This window comes from Gymnoscopelus microlampas, assembly GCF_963454915.1.
Source record: "Gymnoscopelus microlampas genome assembly, chromosome: 24".
Lineage (NCBI taxonomy): Eukaryota > Metazoa > Chordata > Actinopteri > Myctophiformes > Myctophidae > Gymnoscopelus > Gymnoscopelus microlampas.
The window spans coordinates 10007220-10029641 of NC_139961.1; the positions used below are offsets into that span (position 1 = coordinate 10007220).

At 39.8% G+C, this 22422-nt stretch overlaps 2 protein-coding genes and 1 long non-coding RNA gene across 4 annotated transcripts in view; 1 reads left to right on the forward strand and 2 right to left on the reverse strand.

The window, feature by feature from the left end:
* The window catches only part of LOC311040359, a 57931-nt gene that overhangs the window by 26817 nt on the left and 8692 nt on the right, over positions 1-22422 (forward strand). Inside the window, exon 2 of the long non-coding RNA XR_014600260.1 lies at positions 11598-11646. This is a non-coding gene — a long non-coding RNA (uncharacterized lncRNA). The remainder of the gene's footprint in view (positions 1-11597; positions 11647-22422) is intronic.
* On the reverse strand, positions 6117-12849 carry LOC311040984 (uncharacterized protein; the record flags this gene model as incomplete). The annotated part of the gene is made up of 5 exons (XM_084051422.1): positions 12752-12849; positions 11355-11658; positions 9159-9437; positions 6683-6763; positions 6117-6193 (listed from the first exon to the last, which is right to left on the reverse strand). Exons 2-5 carry the CDS (start codon positions 11434-11436, stop codon positions 6117-6119), a joined length of 519 nt encoding a protein of 172 aa, XP_083907548.1. The 5' UTR covers positions 11437-11658; positions 12752-12849.
* Positions 14341-22422, reverse strand: part of LOC311040347 (hepatic and glial cell adhesion molecule-like) — a 95077-nt gene continuing 86995 nt past the window's right edge. Inside the window, exons 6-12 of one of the 2 annotated variants that reach the window (XM_084050577.1) lie at positions 21752-21778; positions 21236-21286; positions 20891-20926; positions 19794-19847; positions 18601-18654; positions 17734-17788; positions 14341-17484 (exon numbers count right to left, since the gene is read on the reverse strand). In XM_084050577.1, coding sequence (XP_083906703.1) covers positions 17745-17788; positions 18601-18654; positions 19794-19847; positions 20891-20926; positions 21236-21286; positions 21752-21778 — 266 coding nt within the window. In that variant the 3' untranslated portion in view covers positions 14341-17484; positions 17734-17744. The other variant, XM_084050578.1, reaches the window with a different exon arrangement.

Genomic DNA, 22422 nt, shown 5'->3' on the forward strand with positions numbered 1-22422 from the left:
AAATGTTCACATTCCGAATTATTCGACACTGTTATGAACGCATGCCCTTGTGTAATTTATAAATAGTATTTTTTGTTGCTTTATTGTAGTTCTTAAACTTTGGGGCATATTGCTTACAAAGAGGACTATTCAATTTATACATTTACTTATACCTAATTAAGTGGAGGCAATATCATAGTCACATAGTTCAGTTCTCTCTCTCTCTCTCTCTCTCTCTCTCTCTCTCTCTCTCTCTCTCTCTCTCTCTCTCTCTCTCTCTCTCTCAGACACAGACACAGACATGTGCAGATTCTATAAGCAAGAAGAACGATGAAGGTACATTGTTCTTATCAAGATAATATTTCCCCGGAAGGGAAAAGAATGTGTTACTCCACTGGGCCCTCTACAGATCTGGTCAATGGAATGTTTCTATTGACAGCAAACAAGGACAGACAACAATGATGAGAGTAATAAGCCAAACCCTCTGACCTAAGTGTCATCTAATAACAAGGCGTTTGAAAGAAAACAGAACTTCAGTTCAGATCTGATCTCCAGCTGTTCAGGTCAACATAAATACCTTCACAAAGTGGCCATTGGCAGCCCGGGGGCCACATGCGGCCCCCACCTTCACTTAATGCGGCCCACAGGTTAATATCAGAATACTGATATATTATTGATTTCAGCTGTTACAATTGCAAACATGACCCGCTTTAATTACTTCAGTCGTAGTAGCTTAATGACTGGTATTAAAATTGTCTTTTTTATGTCCAATGTATTTGTCTTTAAGTTCATAAAGTTAACATAAGTATAAGTAAATGCATTTGAAATTAAATACAAATTTTACTTTTCAGGATTCCAATTCAAAAATAGCAAACAAAAAAATTCAGACTTCAGAGCTGGGCAATCTCTAGATCAGGGCCTGGAACTCTCTGCTTAATCGTCAATTAACTTAAATATGGTAGATTTGTTGGCAGGCCGGTCCTTATTGGAGCCAGAGCCTCTGTCTCTGTCTGGGGAGCGTCTATGGCCTGCTGGTGGTCTCCATATTCTTGTAAATCATTCATTCACGAGTGGCTCCATATAGGTGCTTGCTTGGTTCTGTCTTTTCCGGGACTCTAGTTTTATAAAACTAACACGCTGTACCTACTTCCTCCAGGCAGGATGTGGGTTAGTGGGTTGCTGACTCACAGCCAGCTGCCAGACAAAATAAATGTGTTACCGAGTGGCAATAATAGACCTGTAACTTAAACTAATAGCAATATATGCTGTAAAGTAATTATTGCTGTATTTTCTCTCAAAGACACACACACACACACACACACACACACACACACACACACACACACACACACACACACACACACACACACACACACACACACACACACACACACACACACACACACACACACACCTATTTTGAGCCACCTAGCCTACAAAGATCTGATTTACTTATACCTAATTAAGAGGAGGCAATATCATAGTCACATAGTTCAGTTCTCTCTCTCTCTCTCTCTCTCTCTCTCTCTCTCTCTCTCTCTCTCTCTCTCTCTCTCTCTCTCTCTCTCTCTCTCTCTCTCTCTCTCTCTCTCTCTCTCTCTCTCTCTCTCTCTCTCAGACACAGACACAGACATGTGCAGATTCTATAAGCAAGAAGAACGATGAAGGTACATTGTTCTTATCAAGATAATATTTCCCCGGAAGGGAAAAGAATGTGTTACTCCACTGGGCCCTCTACAGATCTGGTCAATGGAATGTTTCTATTGACAGCAAACAAGGACAGACAACAATGATGAGAGTAATAAGCCAAACCCTCTGACCTAAGTGTCATCTAATAACAAGGCGTTTGAAAGAAAACAGAACTTCAGTTCAGATCTGATCATTGGCAGCCCGGGGGCCACATGCGGCCCCCACCTTCACTTAATGCGGCCCACAGGTTAATATCAGAATACTGATATATTATTGATTTCAGCTGTTACAATTGCAAACATGACCCGCTTTAATTACTTCAGTCGTAGTAGCTTAATGACTGGTATTAAAATTGTCTTTTTTATGTCCAATGTATTTGTCTTTAAGTTAATAAAGTTAACATAAGTATAAGTAAATGCATTTGAAATTAAATACAAATTTTACTTTTCAGGATTCCAATTCAAAAATAGCAAACAAAAAAATTCAGACTTCAGAGCTGGGCAATCTCTAGATCAGGGCCTGGAACTCTCTGCTTAATCGTCAATTAACTTAAATATGGTAGATTTGTTGGCAGGCCGGTCCTTATTGGAGCCAGAGCCTCTGTCTCTGTCTGGGGAGCGTCTATGGCCTGCTGGTGGTCTCCATATTCTTGTAAATCATTCATTCACGAGTGGCTCCATATAGGTGCTTGCTTGGTTCTGTCTTTTCCGGGACTCTAGTTTTATAAAACTAACACGCTGTACCTACTTCCTCCAGGCAGGATGTGGGTTAGTGGGTTGCTGACTCACAGCCAGCTGCCAGACAAAATAAATGTGTTACCGAGTGGCAATAATAGACCTGTAACTTAAACTAATAGCAATATATGCTGTAAAGTAATTATTGCTGTATTTTCTCTCAAAGACACACACACACACACACACACACACACACACACACACACACACACACACACACACACACACACACACACACACACACACACACACACACACACACACACACACCTATTTTGAGCCACCTAGCCTACAAAGATCTGTATTTTTGTTATAATGGACTATTACATAATCCATAATGTAATGTTATCATGAAAGCTGGCCTCGAGCAGTGATTCTGTTCTAGCCTGCGGTGCACAATGGGAGCTGGGTGAAGAAGTATTATCTTCATAAGGAGCAAACGTTTTGCATCACGTGTCATGCCAATTATAATGTTAGGGTTGGATAGACCAGTGAGTTGAGTTGTCCAGGGACCCACAGGGTTCCTTGAGGGGGTTCCTATTTAAGTACACTCTCTTGAGTTATTGGGGCCCTTGAAATTAAAGTGTTTGAGAAACACTGGGATAGAGTAGCTCTGGTCCATAGCGTTAGAAGGACTTCTCGAACTCCTTCTAACGCAATGGACCAGAGCTATGGATAGACAGTGTGCAGCCCATAACATTATACTCACTTTCTGTCAACTGGCCATACGTTTAAATCCATTCTTACAAATTGATCACATAGGAACTATGCCAATATGGGTACAACTAGACTGAAAGAACGAGCCCAATCGATGGTCTTGAAGGGCGGAGCCAAACCCAGGCGCTGGATTCCAGCGCCTGGGTTTGGAGCACTCTGATTGGTTAGGAGATAACAAGGTCCTAAGACCAGCGTTCCTGCAAGGTTCTCCCAGGCTTTTTTTCTTTTGGAACAAAAAAAAAGGCATGGGTTTCCGAGGCTAGGGTACAACTGATGACTGCACTATCTCTGGGCACTGCTCTAACTTTGATACTAAATATTTCAGTAAATACTACTAAAACAACACGCTGGAAGAACACTAATGCATAGAGGTTTGACAGATAAATGGGGAGAAATGGACTGAATAGTTCAGCATCAATTGTTTTTTATAAAAATGTATTTAAATTGAGCCACACATACAGTAATAGCAACAACACTTTGACAGATAAGATATTGACAATATTTCTACATGTACATAATGTTGGAATGAGATCTAATGATTGATTGAGCACTTTATTGAAAATTATTTAAAAAGGATGAAAGCAGACACAATGCCCAAACACTTGTTTCCACTCTGGTCCTTTTGGGGAACAAAACAAAAAACAAAACAAGGACACACACACACAAAAAAAAAACACAACACACCTAAAATGAGTGTGTTTCCATATACACACTATTCCAGATAACACATAGGCATACCAGTCCCTGTACATAAAATACACAAATCCCATCAATGAATAATGTCACAAAAATAAGTCCAGTCCTCTTTAAGGACCAATAGAGGAGCCAGAATCAAGTCTGTCAGCAGATACAAAAAGAGTTGATTCTGATCCTAGGTTGCATCTGAGTGACAGTCAATGCTTTTTCACAGAACACCCTCATTGCTTCATCAAACTGTAAATACTGGAAACTGCGAAAGGGTGCTAAAGAAGACTTTAGCCTACATACTGTAACTCCTACAGCCACGACGCTATTATTCCCCTTTGCGTAAATAAAAAATACATTTATATTCAGCCCAATTTATATTTTAAACATGATTGTCTAAGCTATTTCTTTTGCCACAAATCCTTAAAACTATATTTTTGGTAAACCTGGAGCCTCAACTAAACTAACTCTAAAGGTTATTTTACATACAATATATCATAGCAGTAATTAAAATAAAAACAAATATATACAACTGATATAGCAGTAATTAAAATAAAAACAAATATATACAACTGATAATCATACAGAAATAAAACTGCATGTATACAAAATGCATCAAATAATCCATTAACTCATTCGTTTTTTGCAACTCAAGATTACATTTGCAACTCAAGATTACATCATTACAGCTACAGCTCCCCGTTCTGATGTTAGCACAAGGTTGTTAGTGGCATCATTTCCATAAGGCACTTTTTGGACCCAACCCACTGCTTGAGAAAGGAGTTTAGTTACACTTTAAAATACCATGTGCATGCACGCCATTGCACATACACATACATAAACTAATGCATGTATGGGCAGGACAACTTAAACCTGATTCTTTTGAGCACTAGGCCTAGGGGTTTGATGACCTCAGCGCACATGCAGCCCTGACGGCTTACAGCATGCACAAATACTTTCATATGAGAAACAGAACAAAGACATTAACAATATAAACAGTCATGATTGCTATCCAACTCCCTTCATGGAGTGTACATGCATCTTAGAAGGTTCAACACATAAAATATTTTTCTTGCCTGAATATTGTCAGATCTAACTCTGCTGTACAGCTCTAGTCCAAATAGGACTAATATACAACCATAAAGACCACATCTGATTAGCGAGGGTCCAGGATTGCGTGCCTGAAGATCACAGTTTAAGATGCAGCAGCTCAGTGATGGAGCTTAAGGATTTACAATGACGTTACACGCCAGTCCTGCAGTGTGACCACACCATCATGCTGTGGTTACATGTTCTCTGGATGGACACATCTCTGATTCACTAAAAGTGTTTTCTACGACTCCTAAAGGAAACTCCATAAAGCATTGAGTAATAGGAAAAGGCCCTGGATTGCATGGCATCTACACAAGAATGCTATGAATTGCACTTCGTGTCACATGGGCGCCAGGGCCGACCACATTAGAAACGTGAACCTCTATGGAGGCCACACACGGGTCACAGACTGTATCAGAGAGAGGATGAGGCTGACTGGGCACTGCATCAGGTACCCAGAACTGGTGGAGAGCAAACTGGCAGTGTGGGAGCCAACCCAAGGCACAGCCAGGAAGGGAAAGAGGTATACCACCTACGTAGACGCACTGCGGTGCAATAGCAGAGCTAACAAGACTTCAGACCCAGCTCAAGACCCTGATGCAAGACAGGAGGGTGTGGAGGGCAGCAATTCAGGAGTCAACTGTGGCGTAGATAGTTGTGTCTGCTGACGCTGAGTAGAGAGGAAACGATCTGATTCACTTCACGTTGTTGCATTCAAGTTAGGAAGTCAACACCGGCTTCAGGCTCATTTATGTTCAGTTGTTCTGTTGGTTTTGCCATGTGAGGAGACTGTTAGTATGGATATAACGCTCCAAAAAACGTTCAGTGTGTGGCCAATATAATCAAAAGAATATAGTGGCTATTGCTGTCAAAATACATAAGCTAATTAGTTGAAATACCCTACGAGAAGGGGTGTGTACTTCCAGATGTGTTGTCTGGTCTATAAAACACACAACAAGCACCTATGTTTTATGAAAGCTAGTGCTGATGTTCTTTTGATGCCACAATTAGGTGGCTGCGGTAAAATAAGAAATATGTAGGAAATCATTGTAACGTGACTAGTTACTTCTGAACTGTATAGATCGACATTACAGAAGAAAGGTGTGCTTAGTAGAGTGCAAATCTCCACCAGGAGGCATAGCCTAATCATAATAGCTTTGTATGGAGTGACATTTCTACATACAGTCATGACATTCAATAATGAATAAATTATAGAAACCATTAGGACTTGCCTCCATTTCCTCCCCCTGGTTTAGCTCCAACTGTGGCATAGACAGTAGTTGTGTCTGCTGCTGATGCTGAGTAGAGAGGCAAAGACCAGTTTCATAAATCAACACGCTTCAGGCTCATTTATGTTCCATTTTTCTGTTGTTTTTGTCATGTGAGGAGACTATCCAGATATACCAGGCAGTGAAAGGTTATCTCACACTATTGTACAACTAAACTATGTTTGCATTGCTGTGATGTCAGTTGTTGTTGTTTTTTTGTCAGTTCCTGAATGTGGTTAATTTCTTAACCAACCAACAAGAAGAAGAAGAAAAAGAAGAAGACAGTAACACATAAATAAATATAATATAAATTTGCCTGCCAGTTCAGAGTAAAATTGAGATATATTGAGATTACACTGGCTGTTATGCTCATCCCTCATGGATACTATTATTCATTTCATAATGACAATGATAATATTTGATAATTATTATGTGATATTATTATAAATGAGTTGGAGGTTCAACTCCAGACCAAATCACATCACAAACTGCTCAAATAAAGTTCTCAAGCTCACTCACCTTTAGGAGGAAAAAGCCAGCGTTTCAGAGGCCCAGGCAATCTATCCCTCACAGAGACAGGCACCATCTTGTTTAAAGAATCTGAGATTAAATTCAAACACAGCAATAACATAACATGATTAGAGAGTTTAACCACTTTAACCCTATTTACATTTGAAAATATCTGATCAATTATTTGCAAACTAAATCATATTGACATCAGTCATAAAGGATCACCCGGTGATAATTGAACATGGGTAGATATACATTTTCAGAACAATGTTTGTGTACTGGCTAGAGTGAATTAAAATGGATCAAATTGATTGGGAATCGTTTTGTTTTCAATGATCAATTTTGAATCGAATCATGACCCCAAGAATCAAAATCTAATCGAATTGTGGGATGCCAAAAGATTCACACCCCGGGGTTCGGTGCAGCATTTTAGGCTGCATCTGAGGCATTTGCTACAGTGGTATCGGAACAATTCTGAACACAACAAAAGTGATAAGCGCCAAATTATTTGACACTGTATGTAGCTGCTGAGCAGCAACTTTGTAAGCATGTTGTATGTTATGTGTAACTTAAAATCAGTAGAGAAACGTACCATTACATTTCACACCAAACAGCAAAACGAAAGGGATGGCGACGATGACAGCCAACACTCCAATAATAACAACAATCGGTACCGGTGGAGGCACTTAGGAGGAAAACATAATGACATTAATGGGTTTCATTTTCTTTCAAATAAACAGTTAATTTCTGTCTGCATGTCTATACACTGTATGAATTATATTGAATCATGATTTAGGCATATATGCGGTTAGCCGCAAATAAAAGTGTATATTATATTATTATTATTAGGCCTCTAACTTTGTATTTGCCATGTTGAATTGAACAACATCAAACACTTAAATGATATTATGAATTCATCTTCATGACTTACTGTAGATGTCACATTCTGTTCCAACAAGTTAGTTAGATCATTGAGAGGTTCACAGGAGACAACAAGAATTACCAACACATTCTATCAAAGTGTCTTACTCACTGTGCTTCACACACACACGACAAGCTTTATGATGTTCTGTGTTAGAAGCCAAAATAAAAAAAACGGTGTCCTGTAGAGCAAGGGTTCCCAAACTTTTCAGGCTGCGACCCCTCAAAATAATCATATTTGAATTGGGGACCCCCCACCCTGACAAGGACTTGGTTAGTTAGTTTGGTTACTTAGTTTATTTATTAATTTTTCCTTTTAGACACCCTGTATACACTTATACTGTATGTTGGTTTGTTTACTGTTGAGTGAGAAAACAATGTTGCACATTATGCTAATCATCCAGGGACACCCCAAAATAGTTTGGGGACCCCCCTGGGGGTCCTGACCCCCAGGGGGGGTTTGGGAACCATTGCTGTAGAGCCTAGTTCAGAGTAAAGATATGCAACGAGCCGAAATGCAACTTGTAACCACTTGCAACAGAATCCCCAAAACTGTGGTTTGCAATGTTATAAAAGTGGACGCTCCACACTAGGGCTGGGCAATTAACTGAAAACTGTCACAGACAAAAAATGGACAATTGAAGTCCACATCAAGGCAACTATCTGAGATAGTTTACCATTTCCATAGCATGTGAACCAGTTATATAATATTATTATATTGTGTACCGTCACATAAAAATATGAAATCGCCATACGCTCTATTTTCTTTTCTCCTGTTCTCACAGGCAGGTGCGTGCGATAAAAAAGAAAAAAGTGATAGAGGAGGGAGACAACATTCCAATGGCAATCAGCCGGCATGCGCCGATCTACAACGGGGAAATTCGGCCTGCAGTGATCGCTCTGCAATGGTTTCGTCGAGTTGCAAATCATTGGTCTGAACTAAGACACTGATTCATTTTGTCCACCTCGTGGAGTAAAACAATGAAAAAGGTCCTGCACACTGTCTAGTGTTGTCCCGCACACTGAATCCTTAGACCAATTAGATCAAAAACGTTTTCGTGCCAAGGACCCCCAAATTGATATTTATTTGGCCGCGGAGCCCCATCTGAATTTGTTTTTGTGCCAGGGACCCCCTGAAGAGAAGATTTGTGTTAAAAAAATCTAATTTATGCAAAATGTTCCAATACTTTCAAGATTTTAAAAAAATATTAAAACATAGCAGATGTACAAGCTCGCAGCACGGCACAAAGTGACCCGCTGTGAGCCTGTACATCTGCTATTTTTGAACAACCAAATTTTGCTGAAGACCCCCTGGAACCCCCCCAAGGACCTCTGGGGGTCCCGGACCCCACTTTAAGAACCAATGCCTTAGATCAAACATATGTTTGTCCTGATGAAGGTCTAAGGACCAAAACCTTGTTTGGTAAAATTCTAGTCCTAGACTAGTGTGCTGGACCTGGACATTGTTTTAATTTGGACCTTCCTTTTGTCCAACGCACCATAACCTCTTTGGTGGCCATCGGCCCTTTTATCAATGTTACACATTGTGGAGTAGACTACGTACCATAAAACGGGTTGTCTTTGAGATCACTCTGCTCGACACTGAACTTGTTCTTAATTTCACACATGAATTGTTTAGCCTTCTTCCCTTCCTCATTGTTGGAGATAGTCATCTGATTAGAGTCAGAGGACGCCATCCACTCCCTTTTATCTTTCTTCCAGCGATAGGTGACTGGACCTGACTTTGTGACATCCTCGACCCCACCACAGACCAGTGTGCAGCTGGGTAGTTGAGGTCCACATGCCAGTGGCTTGACCTCCACGTTTGGCTTTAGGACATCCTCTGTAGGGGAAAAAGAACAAACAGCTCATAATTACTGGTGATGTTGACACACAACATCACTTGACATTAACAGAGACGAGACAAAACATATCATGGATATTATTATATCACAGATGGATAAAACTGCAGCTCAAGTTAAGACCATAATGTGGGCATGGTTCATTTAGCCAGCATTATTTAACTGTATAGGCGTTGGGCTGGGCGATGTGACTTCAGTTCAAATCAATGCCTTGAATTACCATTAATTAACTTTTTTTTTAAAGTAAAAAATACAGCATCACTAAGTAACTTTTTGGGGGGGAATAAATTAAAATGTTGACCAATCTGTATGGTAGAGTATGTTAATATGATTGTATTTTGTCTCCCTACCTTTCTATTAAGACATTTAGATCGTGTCAAAGGTCATGTCCCACCTAGACGCAGGATCTTGACAAAAATTTAGCAAGCAGGCAGGCTCTATTAGCTCAATGGTAAAACTGTCAGCACTTGCACAGGAAACCGGGTTCAAATCCGGGGTAGAAGAGGAAAGTTACATATAGTGTAGCTTTAAGTATAATACAGGGTTAAGTGGTTAATTAGTGTAATCGAGTCACTTATAAAAACAAATGTAGACTTTTTTCATGTCAATTTGCTGATATAAAATAAAATGAATAATTACATAAATAAAACCCTGCTTCTCTATTAAGTTGATTATTGATTTTATTTTTATTTTTGGTTAATTGCCCTAACAGGGACCCATATGTCACAAAGTTCCATTCTTCTGTTTATAATGACAAGCCGTTATCCTACTATCCTACTATAATTCTAGTAACCTCTGTCTGTAGTGGTGAGTAGGTGAGTACGTGAGTACGTGAAGCTACCCGGTTCTCCTCAGTGGCTGGAGCAATTGCTCTGATTTTGCACACAGCCATTGACCATTACCATCTCAACTTAACTGTGAAGCCCGTTTTTCAATTTCATCAAATCTCAGCTTCTTATTAGCGCTTTTGTGTCAAAGAATGTCGCCATGGTTACGGGGCTGCCCAGCTATGGGACGAACTTCCTCCCGGGTTGCCAGATCATGTGCGCATATCCCCCCACGGATGCGTCGACCGGGTATGGTCTAGTTATTTTAAACCCACCAGGAGCACTAACTAACTATCTCTAAATCATGGTGAAAGGTGTTGGAGATCATGGTGCTTCTAGGGGGATTATATACAGCTGTATTCTAGCGACACACCCACCATCATCAGACAGTTGGTGGCGAATGTGATTCACTCTGCTTGCATGTATCTGCACTCACTGTTATGGTTAAAGTGATAGTTTCCTAATGTTTAATGTACAAACACCTCCTGTTCATCACAAAGGTACTGGAATCTTGGTGAGTAACTGGATATCACGAGAGTCTCAAGACCTATATTCACTATTGGAAAAAATATCACTTTAGTCAAACTGCAATGAGATGGATACCTGTTGTTCTACTATATCATCTGTTGCCAGAAACCCTCACCCCTAACTCTTATTTTATTTATTTACAGTTGACTAATCATCCTTCAGTTTAGAGGGGGGGGGGCAGCATCACATTAAGTAACAGGGACTAAGCATAATCTGTTTCACTTTCTATTTTCTTCTTTCATTTTTTTCACTCCCACCCTTTCTGAGTCTCTTTCTCCACCTTTCACCCCCCCCCCCCCCCCCCCCCTCTCTCTCTCTCTAGCATGTCTAACCTACTCGTCCCGATTTAGACACATTCATTCATCCTTAATCCTTGCAATGTCAATAAAGAATGTTAATTAGAAAACATCCTTCCATTAACCCTAACCACTCAAATTCTAATTTTCTCTTCTGAAGACTGGACAGACATTTTGAAAAATGTGGAAGTAGAAGTACAAGATATAAATATTTATCCTTCTCAGGACACAATGCATTCATACTTACCGATCACTTCAACCGGGTACTTCTTATTCTGCACTCGACCGTTTACCTCCACAGAATATTCTCCACTGTCTTCTATGGTCATACTGTTGATGACCAACTTTCCAGTGGCTTTATCCAGTTCTGTGCGTTTTTTATATGTCCCATAGTAATCCACATCAGGACCAAAGCCCTTATCCCATTCTGCTACCTTATTGGGCCCAATGTTTCCACAGGACGCCAGTGATGGGTGGTGGAGTAACAGAGGTAATATCTGGCACCAGTTGAAGCGTTCTTCCCAGTTGTATGTGTTTCCGTTCTTGCTGGGCTGTGGAGAAAATGATTTCAGTCAAATTAATCAGTTAGAGCAGCCAGTAATTATAATAAAGTGTTAGCAGTATAAAAAAAAGTATCTACTACTGTATACCACCAGTCTAAAAAATAACATCAAATAAAAATACACCAAAACTCAACAATCTCTATGATAAAAACCCCAAAGTCCCATAAATACAGCAATGTGTGTCTTGTTCCAGTGATAGACAAAGTACTAAACCTCAGTACTTGAGTCAAGATATTCCTGGCAACAACTCAACTACAAGTGATTGCTCAGTGAAATGACTTACATTATTACAGTACATTACAATGTACTTAAAGAGTTAAAGAACTGGAGTACTTGCTTTTAAAACTTGTATTCCAAAGTAGGCTACATTCTTTAAAACAATATTAAGTATTAAAAAGTGCAAATTACAAAGCAGTACATTTTCTTTTTAATATCAATGCATTGCTGCATTGGAATTTAGACTGTGTGTGTGTGTGTGTGTGTGTGTGTGTGTGTGTGTGTGTGTGTGTGTGTGTGTGTGTGTGTGTGTGTGTGTGTGTGTGTGTGTGTGTGTGTGTGTGTGTGTGTGTGCGCGCGCGTGTGTGCGTGCATGTGTGTATGAGTCTGTTACTGGTAGCCACTGGCCAGTGGTGGAAAGAGTAATCAAATGTTTTACTTTCAAATGGCCGAAATGTATGGGCTGAAGTGGTTAATGTATGTTTTGTAATACTAATGAAAATCTATAAAGTCACTAGTAACTAAAGTTTTCAAATCATTGTAGTGGAGTAAAAGTACAATATTTTACTCTGAGATCTAGTGGAGACTCCACTGGAGTATTTCCAATTTTCTGTACTCCACTGTGCGTAGAAGTAAAAGTACAGTACTCGAGTAAATGTACTTAGTTACTTTACAACACTACTGGAGTAGGTATTGGCCTACCGTAGGCCAATGATTTATTCTGGCAAACTTGACACACTGCAATTATGAAATACATTTAATAAGCAAAAACCCTCTCAGATGTTGTTGATTTTAAACCAGAAGACACACATGAGTCGGGTGTGTCCATGTTATAAATGGTTTAAAGTGACTGAAGTTCTCCTACCTGATGTCAGGATGAGTCCAGCTGCTGTCAACAGACAGACGCACCATGAAGCTCTGAGGAGACGAACCTTCATGTTGATGATGATCGATAATTAATCATTAATAGCCTACCAACAATACACAACACAACTGAGGTTGTTCTTTTCGTGTCTCTTATAAGAGACACATGAAGCCTTCATGTGAGACCAAGCCTTTTCCCTTTCCGTATTGAAACCAGTGGTGGACAAAATACTATTTTTTTTTTAACTTTAAGTGAAAGTATCAATACTGCATGCAATATAGAAATACAGCTGTTACAAATAAAAGTCCGGAATTGAAAAAATACCCGAGTAAAAGTGTTGGCATCAAAATGTAAACAAAGTACCAAAAGTAAAGTACTCATTATGCAGAATGTGAAGATAGCCGAAATGTATAATAGGCTGAACTTGACCGTGGAGCAACTAAAAAATGTTTTCCTTCCGATGAAATATTTTATTTTCTGGCCCATAAAGTGTATTTTAAACGTGAGGCAGGGGGCTCGGAGTGCTCTCACAGAGAAAATATGCTTTCAACATCTCAACACAGTCTTTGTTTTGGTGAGTAGTAGTATAAAAAGTGTTTTATGTTTTAATAAAGACGAGAGGCTGCGCAGCCTGCGCTGCCGTGGGTGTTCGGGCAACGGCTCGAAAGTAACATAGCGTAAAGGAAAGTGGTTTTCAACTTTTTTCATGCCAAAGACCCTTAAATTGATATACATTTGGCCGCGGACCCCCATCTGAAAATGTTTTGTGCCAGGGACCCCCAGAAGCAAATATTTGAGTTCTAAAAATCTTTAATAAATATATATTCAAAGATTTGCACACTTTTTCAAGATTTTTCAAAAATAGCAGATCTACAAGCTCAGCTGCACTCGGTGTCGCGCTATGAGCTTGTATGCTATTTTTGAATAGCCAAAGCTAAGTGGTTAAAATTATTGTGACGATGTTAAATAATTTTGCATGGGACCCCCTGGTACCCCCCCAAGGACCACTGGTGGTCCGCGGACCACTGGTTGAAAACCACTGCGTTAGGAGAACTCCTTCTAACGCTATGGACCGGACACACACGATTAAACGATATAGAAATAATCACATTTTTGTTGGTTCGTAGCCTATGGTTTGAGAGAACTTTCTCTCAAACCACAAAGGAGCTGGGTGAAGTAAGGACTTGTTCAGACTGGCAGCCCAAATCGATCTAATTTCCTATCCAGATTAGATTCGGATTGGTTTTATGCAGTCTGAACAAGGCCAAGGCATGTGATTCAAATCTGATTTGCAAAAATCAGTTTCCATGTGATTTTTGTTTTTGTTCCGACTTGATAAAACAAACCTGATTCCAATCTGGATAGGCCAAAAATCAAATTATTGGTGCCAGTGTGAACATAAAGCGTCTTTATATGGATTAAACGTTTTGGGTCCTGTAATATCTCTGGGAACTTGTTCTAACATAAATACCAATACTCTAAATTCTACATAAGAGAACTATAAGTGCAGGCTGATTGAACACTTAATGCATAGAGGTTAGACAGAAAACATGGGGAGAAATGGGGAGGGGGTGGGGGTTTTATAAATGTATAAATGTATGAGCCCCACATAATAGCAAGGACACGCACATAGTTATTCATAAAATTCACAATTTTAATGTATACATAAGGTGGCAATAACCAAGTTATATAAGAGTGTGTTTCCATGCACACAATATTCACATTCCAGTCCCTGTACATAAGAATAAACTAAACACACAATACAGTAAATACAGAACCAGGATAACATGTAGACTATAAACAATTCAGCATTTCATCTGTATATCTCTCCTAATCAGAAGGTATTGGGATGTGAATTCTGTGTATTTAAAAAAACTAAACATGTCTTGCGCAACATCATATTGATGTACATGATAATCGAAGCCATTTTTGCCACAAATCCTTATAAAAATATCTCTGCAAAGGCTATTTATATGTACATTACTGTACATAGAATATATCAAAGCAGTAATTAATATAAGAAAATAAGCACATAATCACACAGAAATAAAAAGGCAACATGTATACAAAATTAATCAAATAATATTTTTTTCCAAGGTCATAACTTAAAGCAGCACTATGTAGTGGGGTATCAGTGGCCACTTTGGACACAAATAACATGGCAGCCAACCTGTTTGACTTCATTACCCAAGAGTCTCTGCAAGCATGTCCGGCGAGGACGCGCTGTGATTGGCCAGTCTTCGCTTTGACTGGCAGTTCTGCCCTGCCTTGGCAAAAGCCAGGATGAAACTCACCGTCTCCCCTATACATAGTAATACAGTCAAGCCCCTAGCAGGGACCCCCCTCAGTCTATACATTTATGGAAGGATGATTGTTATTGATTAAACACGTAACTTTATAATTTTGTTTGTTAAAAAGTTACATAGTGCTGCTTTAATGATTACATAATCATTACACCCAACAACACCTCCCTGTTCTGAAGTTCTGAAAAAAACAAAACAAACATGTCTACAAGCAACTATATATGGACCCAACCCACTGCTTGAGAAAGGGGTTTACTTGCACACACACACACACACACACACACACATGTGCTTGCTGATTACCTCTTGATGTTGCTTGACTGACATCTCCCTAACACGCTATGTTAGTTTTGTTGCACCGACCCGTTAGGATGGGAGAACCTGGACCTGATTCTTTTGAGTATTAGGGGTTTGATTACCTCAGGCATGCATAAGGCATGCTCAAAAATGCTTTTATATAAGAGAAAAAATACATTAAACATACGGTATATAAAACATCTTGATTGCGACCTGACTCACATCCTGCAGTGTATCTTAAGGCAGCTCTCCACCGCACCGATATCGGCCCATCTCGGCGTTGGAAAACGTCTCCTGCCGACAACCTGCCTACATATTGTACATAAGCCAGAAACATTGCCCGTCGCACATTTGAACTAGATACCATATTCCCAATCTCAACTTTCAATTCCTATACCAATCGATCAACTCCAAAGCAAAGCTAGCTCAAAAATGCTCTGTTTTTGTTGTGGTTCGAGCTGAGACTGGAGGCTCCAGTGTTGCAAAACAAAACAATCCCAAACAATATTTACAAGCGACTTTACAGGAAAACAAGCCCAAAGTCACTTATAACAAGCAGACCTGGCAACACTGGCAGGCTGTTGCACACCAGCGCTGCCAGCTCTAAAGCATGCGCACAACTATGTGCCGTCGGCCGACAGTTTGTGAGCTGAACTAAAGGCCAACTTTTGGTCTGTTGTAGTCTGAAGTAGTCTGTTTGCTGTCTCCTTTAGGGTTCACGGTTCAGCGAACACAAAAGGCTGAAAAGTTGAAGCACAATCTTTTTCCTGCCTCTTTTCAGATCTATTCTTCTGTACACCTCGAGTACATGTACAATACGACTCTAGTCTATACAATCACGAAGACCACATTTGATAAGCGAGGGTCCAGGCTTGTCCCACCTGAAGTGATGAGGTTTAATGATGACAAATTACATTACACAACAGTCCTAGCCTGGGATCCAGCCTGATTCACTACATTTGGCTGTTTATTTTTCTCACTTTACTTGCTTATCAGTCTGGCCTGCCTCCTATTTGACTCCTATTTCAATTACGTAGGCAATCGAGTTTTACATTGAACAACACTAGTCCCGCCCCCCCTAAAGACCAATCAGAAGCCGTGAGTCGTTTTCACTCGTGCTGTGCACAGAGATAGGAGGATTTCCAGACTGTATAGCGAGTGAGAAAAAGAAATCCGCCAAACGTAGCGAAGCAGTCAGGATCCCAGGCTACGACAGTCCTGCAGTGTGACCAGACCACACCTTGTTTTTCATCATGCTGTGGTTTTATGGTCTCAGAATGGACACCCCTTTGTCTGATTCACTACAAATGCTCTATGACTCAAAAAGAAAACTCCACAAGCAGTCAGAACATCTCCATGGAACGTCTGTGAGTCACGGTGTGAGCAAAATTCTAAACTCACACAAAACCAATCCCTGCCGTCATCTATGCTACCCCCCAAAAAATATATAAAAAAAAAAAAAACATATATACAAAACTGAACACACACTACTTAATAAGTAAGACAAAGACAGTGGTTTTAGCACATACAGATTCAAGGCAGGTACATTATAGCTTCAGAATCTGATTTACGCATTCCTTATGGAAATAATATGGCATTTGCGTTTTCAAATATGATCCTATTGGTGGACTACAAAATGCATCTTCATTGTATGAGAAATGGAAATGGGATGATTAAAACACTGAATATAAGGAATAGTAATCCGTGGATCAATGTTTAAACTATTTTAAATGAAAGTGCTCTAACTACTAAAGCACAGAGGAAAAATATATTTTAATAGGAAGGCTGCTGAAGACAAACTTAGGCCAACAGTGTCAAAGAGTCTGTGTAACAGTCTGTGTGGTCAACCAGTGATGAACAGAGAGTAAAAACGAATGCCGATCAAATGAGTCATTGTGATTCAGCCTCCTTGCAGATGACAAATGATTTGGTCATTTCAACAGTATAACTATCACAATTATGAAAGGCACTGATCCTGATCATTATAGATTTCATAGATTTCTGTAAAAAAAAGGCACTAAAGTAATAGTGAATTCCGTCTGATAAAATGGAAATCAGGAAAATGTTATCCCGAAAATAAGGCTGATGCTGTTCAATTTAACGTCCAATGCAATTCTTGTCACAGGTGATTGTCTAGAATATAGATGAGAGAGAGAGAGAGAGAGAGAGAGAGAGAGAGAGAGAGAGAGAGAGAGAGAGAGAGAGAGAGAGGTAAAATACTGTAATTCTGAACAGGAAAACACAGCAAAATACAAACAAAATTGTCAGAAAGAGAGAGAGGCGGAAGCAAGTGAAAGACAGAGACAAATGAGGAGAAAACACTATTTGAAAATGATTGCTAAAAGTCCTGAAACAGAATAAGAAATAGAGAAACAGACATACCATGTACTGAATCACCCGTTTGATGCCGGACCAGCGGGTTGTACTGGTGGATTTCCTATGATTCACACACACACACACACACACACACACACACACACACACACACACACACACACACACACGTCAGCTATTTCCATGAACAACTGAGAAATACAAATTAATTTAAAAAAGGAAGACATGAATGAAATGTTGTTCCTCATGGAGAAATATCCTTTTAGCAGACCAGTCTCCATGTGGAGAGGTCTGAGCACAGTACAGTCCTCCAAATGCCGGCCTTGCACCAACCGGCTTCTAAATTATTTCACCATCGCAGTCAAGTCGTAATAAAATCAGGATGAGTCGGGGCACGCTCCCGTCACTCAGTCGTTACTCTATCGTTTGGTGTAAGGTGGTAGTTTGAGCCTACGTTACCCCGACATGACGACTCTGATTCCGTTCCGATCGTACAAAACATGTTTGATTTTCTCACAAGTCGAGAAAATTATCACTGGAGTACAATGACGCAAACGTTGTCAACAACCAATAGTTGAGCTCTCTCGAGCATAAACAGGAAGGTAAATATTACCATTGTAGCGCAGAGCAGCGGCGGTGCAATGCTCCATCTCTCCTTCTCTGATACGGTGTAGCGCTACAAACAGCGGCGCCTGTGTGTGTGTGTGTGTGTGTGTGTGTGTGTGTGTGTGTGTGTGTGTGTGTGTGTGTGTGTGTGTGTGTGTGCACGTGCGAGTGCATGTGTGCGAGTGGGGTTTAGTTGAGATGTCCACAAGTTCAGTTCATGTTTACAATAAACATATGTATGTAGTGACCTTTCCACATACAGTCATGACATTGAAGAATGATAGAACGATTGAAACCATTAGGACTTGCCTCCGTTTTCTTCCCTGCCTGCAGATCCATCTGCGAGGCCGACAGCAGGTGTGGCTGCGTAGTAGAGAGGAAAAGATCAGTTTAATTTCACGTTGACACTCAATCGTTTGGTGTAAGGTGGTAGAGTCTGGATCACCCTGATATGACGGCTCCAATTCTGTTCCGATCGTATAAAACATATAAAACACAACAGTTTTATTTTCTCGCAAGTCGTGACAATCATTACTGGAGTACAATGACGCAAACGTTGTCAACAACCAACAGGAAGGTAAATATTACCATAGTAGCGCAGAGCCGTGGCGGTGCAATGCTCCATCTCTCCTTTTCTGATACAGTGTAGCGCTACACACACAGGCACCTTAGTGTGTGTGTGTGTGTGTGTGTGTGTGCGCGCATGTCCGGGTGCATGCGTGCAAGGGGGGTTTAGTTGAGATATCACATGGATATGAAGCATTAACTGACGGCAAGAAAACGCTAACGTTACCTCCGCCAAATTAATTAAATATTTGCCAGATACAGACTGTATTAAATGTGACTGACTATCGTAGAGCCACCTCCCTGATAATATTGCTGGGGCAATTTGTTTATTTTTGGACCACAATTCTTATATGAGACGATTCTAAAATGACCCAATATTATTTTCCATAAAGAAATGACTTCTGTGACCCAGGGGATGAGCGAGTGACGTCAGGACTTCTGTACTCTATTATAGTTATAAAAAACTCATAAATACTCATAATGCTTTGTAGCAATCATCATAACACATTATGAGGCATTCTATTATGCCTCGTAAGATCAGGTATAAATGCATTATAATCTTATTATAACACTGTATACTTACAGCTATAATCACTCACAAGTACTCATAATGCTTTTTAACAATAATCATAACATATTATCAAGTATTTTATAATTACTTGTAAGGTCAGGTATCCTAATACTTCATAATTGCTTGTCACTTACAGACTTTTCTTTTGGAAAGTTCATAGTGTACTCAACACACTGAACACAAGTTACACAACATAACTAACATAAATTGTCAGAGAGAGGGAACAAGAGGGTGAGAGGGAGAGGGGGAAGTGAGTGAAAAAAAAAACACAAATTGAAAATGGTGTATTGAAAAATAGCAGTTAAAATAATAACATAATAATAAACTATAAAGTGCTATAGTAACAGAAGAAAAATAGACATACCAGGTGCTAATTCAATGCTGTTTGTGGTTGGATCAACTTCCTTCAGTAGTGGATCTGTTATTGACACGTACACACACACACACACACACACACACACACACACACACACACACACACACACACACACACACACACACACACACACACACACACACACACACACACACACACACACACACACACACACACACACACACCAAAAAAGTCAGCTATTTCCTTGAACAAATGAGAAGCAGTTCTCTGGGTATGATGTTAAATTGGAGCTCTGCATCCAGCAGAAAAATACAAGTGCATTTTAAAAAGGAAAACACAGATGAAATGTTGTTCCTCAGGGAGGAATGTCCGTTTAACAGACCAGTCTCCATGTGGAGAACCTCCTAACCATGTCTTGAATTCTCTGTATACTGTATGTGCACAGGGCAGATTTGACAAATAACTGAAATATACAAATAAATGACTGATAATGGCAGATGTACAAGCTCAGAACACGGCATTTATGCAATGCGTTGTGAGCTTGTAGATTGGCGATTGTCCCTATTTTTCAAGATATTAATTTATACAGAAGAATGAAAACGGTGAATCTTGACCATAAAACATTAGATTCTGTCAAAAAGTTAGAATATTTAATTATATTATAAACTATATTTAATAAATACCCTTTTTTTGCGTTTTTCCAATGTTGTTTGACACAGAATCAAATGTTTTATGGTCATGATTCACCAGGAGCCTGGGTGGCTTGGTTCCAGGCTTAAAATAATTCATATAAATATTATACACACACACACACACACACACACACACACACACACACACACACACACACACACACCAACAAAAAGTTAGCTATTTCCATGAACAAATGAGAAGCAGTTCTCTGGATATGTTAAATTGGAGCTCTGCGTCCAGCAGAAATACAAGTGAATTTTAAAAAGGAAAACACAGATGAAATGTTGTTCCTCATGGAGGAATGTCCATTTAGCAGACCAGTCTTCAAGTGGAGATCCTCCTTAACATGTCTTGAATTCTCTGTATACTGTATGTGATTAATATTTGACCCAATAAAAGACAGTGTATAGATAGAAATCATTAGGACTTGCCTTTAGTTTCGTCTTCAGTTCCAACTGTAGTTGAGACTGTTGGGTAGAGAGGAGAAGATCAGTTTCACTTCACGTTCACTTTATTAAGGAACGCAGCCATCTCACTGTGACATCGTTCAAATAAGAAATACATAGAAAAACACACCCACTCCTCATGCTCCACTCTACCTGTCTGAGGTGCACTGTCTGAACTTTATATATAGATAATACAGTAGAAAGGTGTGCTTAGTAGAGTGCAAATCTCCTCCAGGAGGCATAGCCTAATCATGATAGATTTGTATGAAGTGACATTTCTGCATACAGTCATCATGACATTCAAGAATGATAGAAACCATTAGGACTTGCCTCCATTTGCGCCCCCTGATGCAGGTGGATCTGTGGGGTCAGTAGTTGTGACTGCGAAGTAGAGAGAGGAAAAGCAAGTTTAATAACGTTTAATAACGTGAAGTTTCACTTCACGTTATTACAGTCAAGTTAGGAAATTAACACCAGCTTCAGGCTAATTTACATTCCATTTTTCCATTAGTTTTGCCATGTGAGGAGACTACCTAGATTTTGGCAGTGAACAAGTGACGGCAGGACTTCGGTACTCTATTATAGTTATAAAAAGTCATAAATACTCATAATGCTTTATATCAATCATAACACACTATAAGGTATTTTATTAACTGTCAGATAAACCAGACATTTTTCATCCATGTATGTATGCCAGATGAAATGTTGTTCCTCATGGAGAAATGTCCTTTTAGCAGACCAACTCTACGTGGGATACCTCCAAAACATGTCTTGAATTCTCTGTATATGGGATGTATATTTTATCAAATAAAATACATTGTATAAATAGAAATCATTAGGACTTGCCTGTAGTTGGATCAGTTACACCTGGACCTAGATGTGTGTGTGTGAAATAAAATGGATATTGTCAATATGTATAATAATTAGATGAAATAACCTAGAAAAAGTGTTACTTCACATTGTTACAGTCAAGATAGGAAATCAACACCAGCTTCGGGCCCATTTAGGTTCCATTGTTCTGTTGGTTTGCCATGTGGGCAGACTATCCTGATATACCAACCAGTTAAGGTTTTTAGAGCTCGCTGTTTTTCATTTTCAGTTAGATCTGGGTTCCCAGATTGAGTAGAAGGTGAACTCACAAACCTAAACAACCACTGTGAGGCATCGCTGCTTTGTTGAAATATGCAACACTGTCATAACTAACAACACCAGTTATTCTCACTTTATAGCAACTCTCTGCCAGTCCTCAGTCAGCAGGCACGGCCATATTAATACTTTGTAGTGCACAGAGCTAGGGGCTGCCACGATCATGACATTTTGCCTCGGCTGGCATTCTGCTACCCAGGCTGGCAGTGAACGAAGGCGATATGGCCAACGGTAACAGGAAGGGTGGGCACCAAAACATTCTGGGCACTAGGGACAACTGGGCACCTTGGAAGAGTGGGCACCAGGGAAATGTGGGCACCAAAAAGAGTGGGCACTACTGGAAATCCAGGCACCAAAATGGTAATACTTTG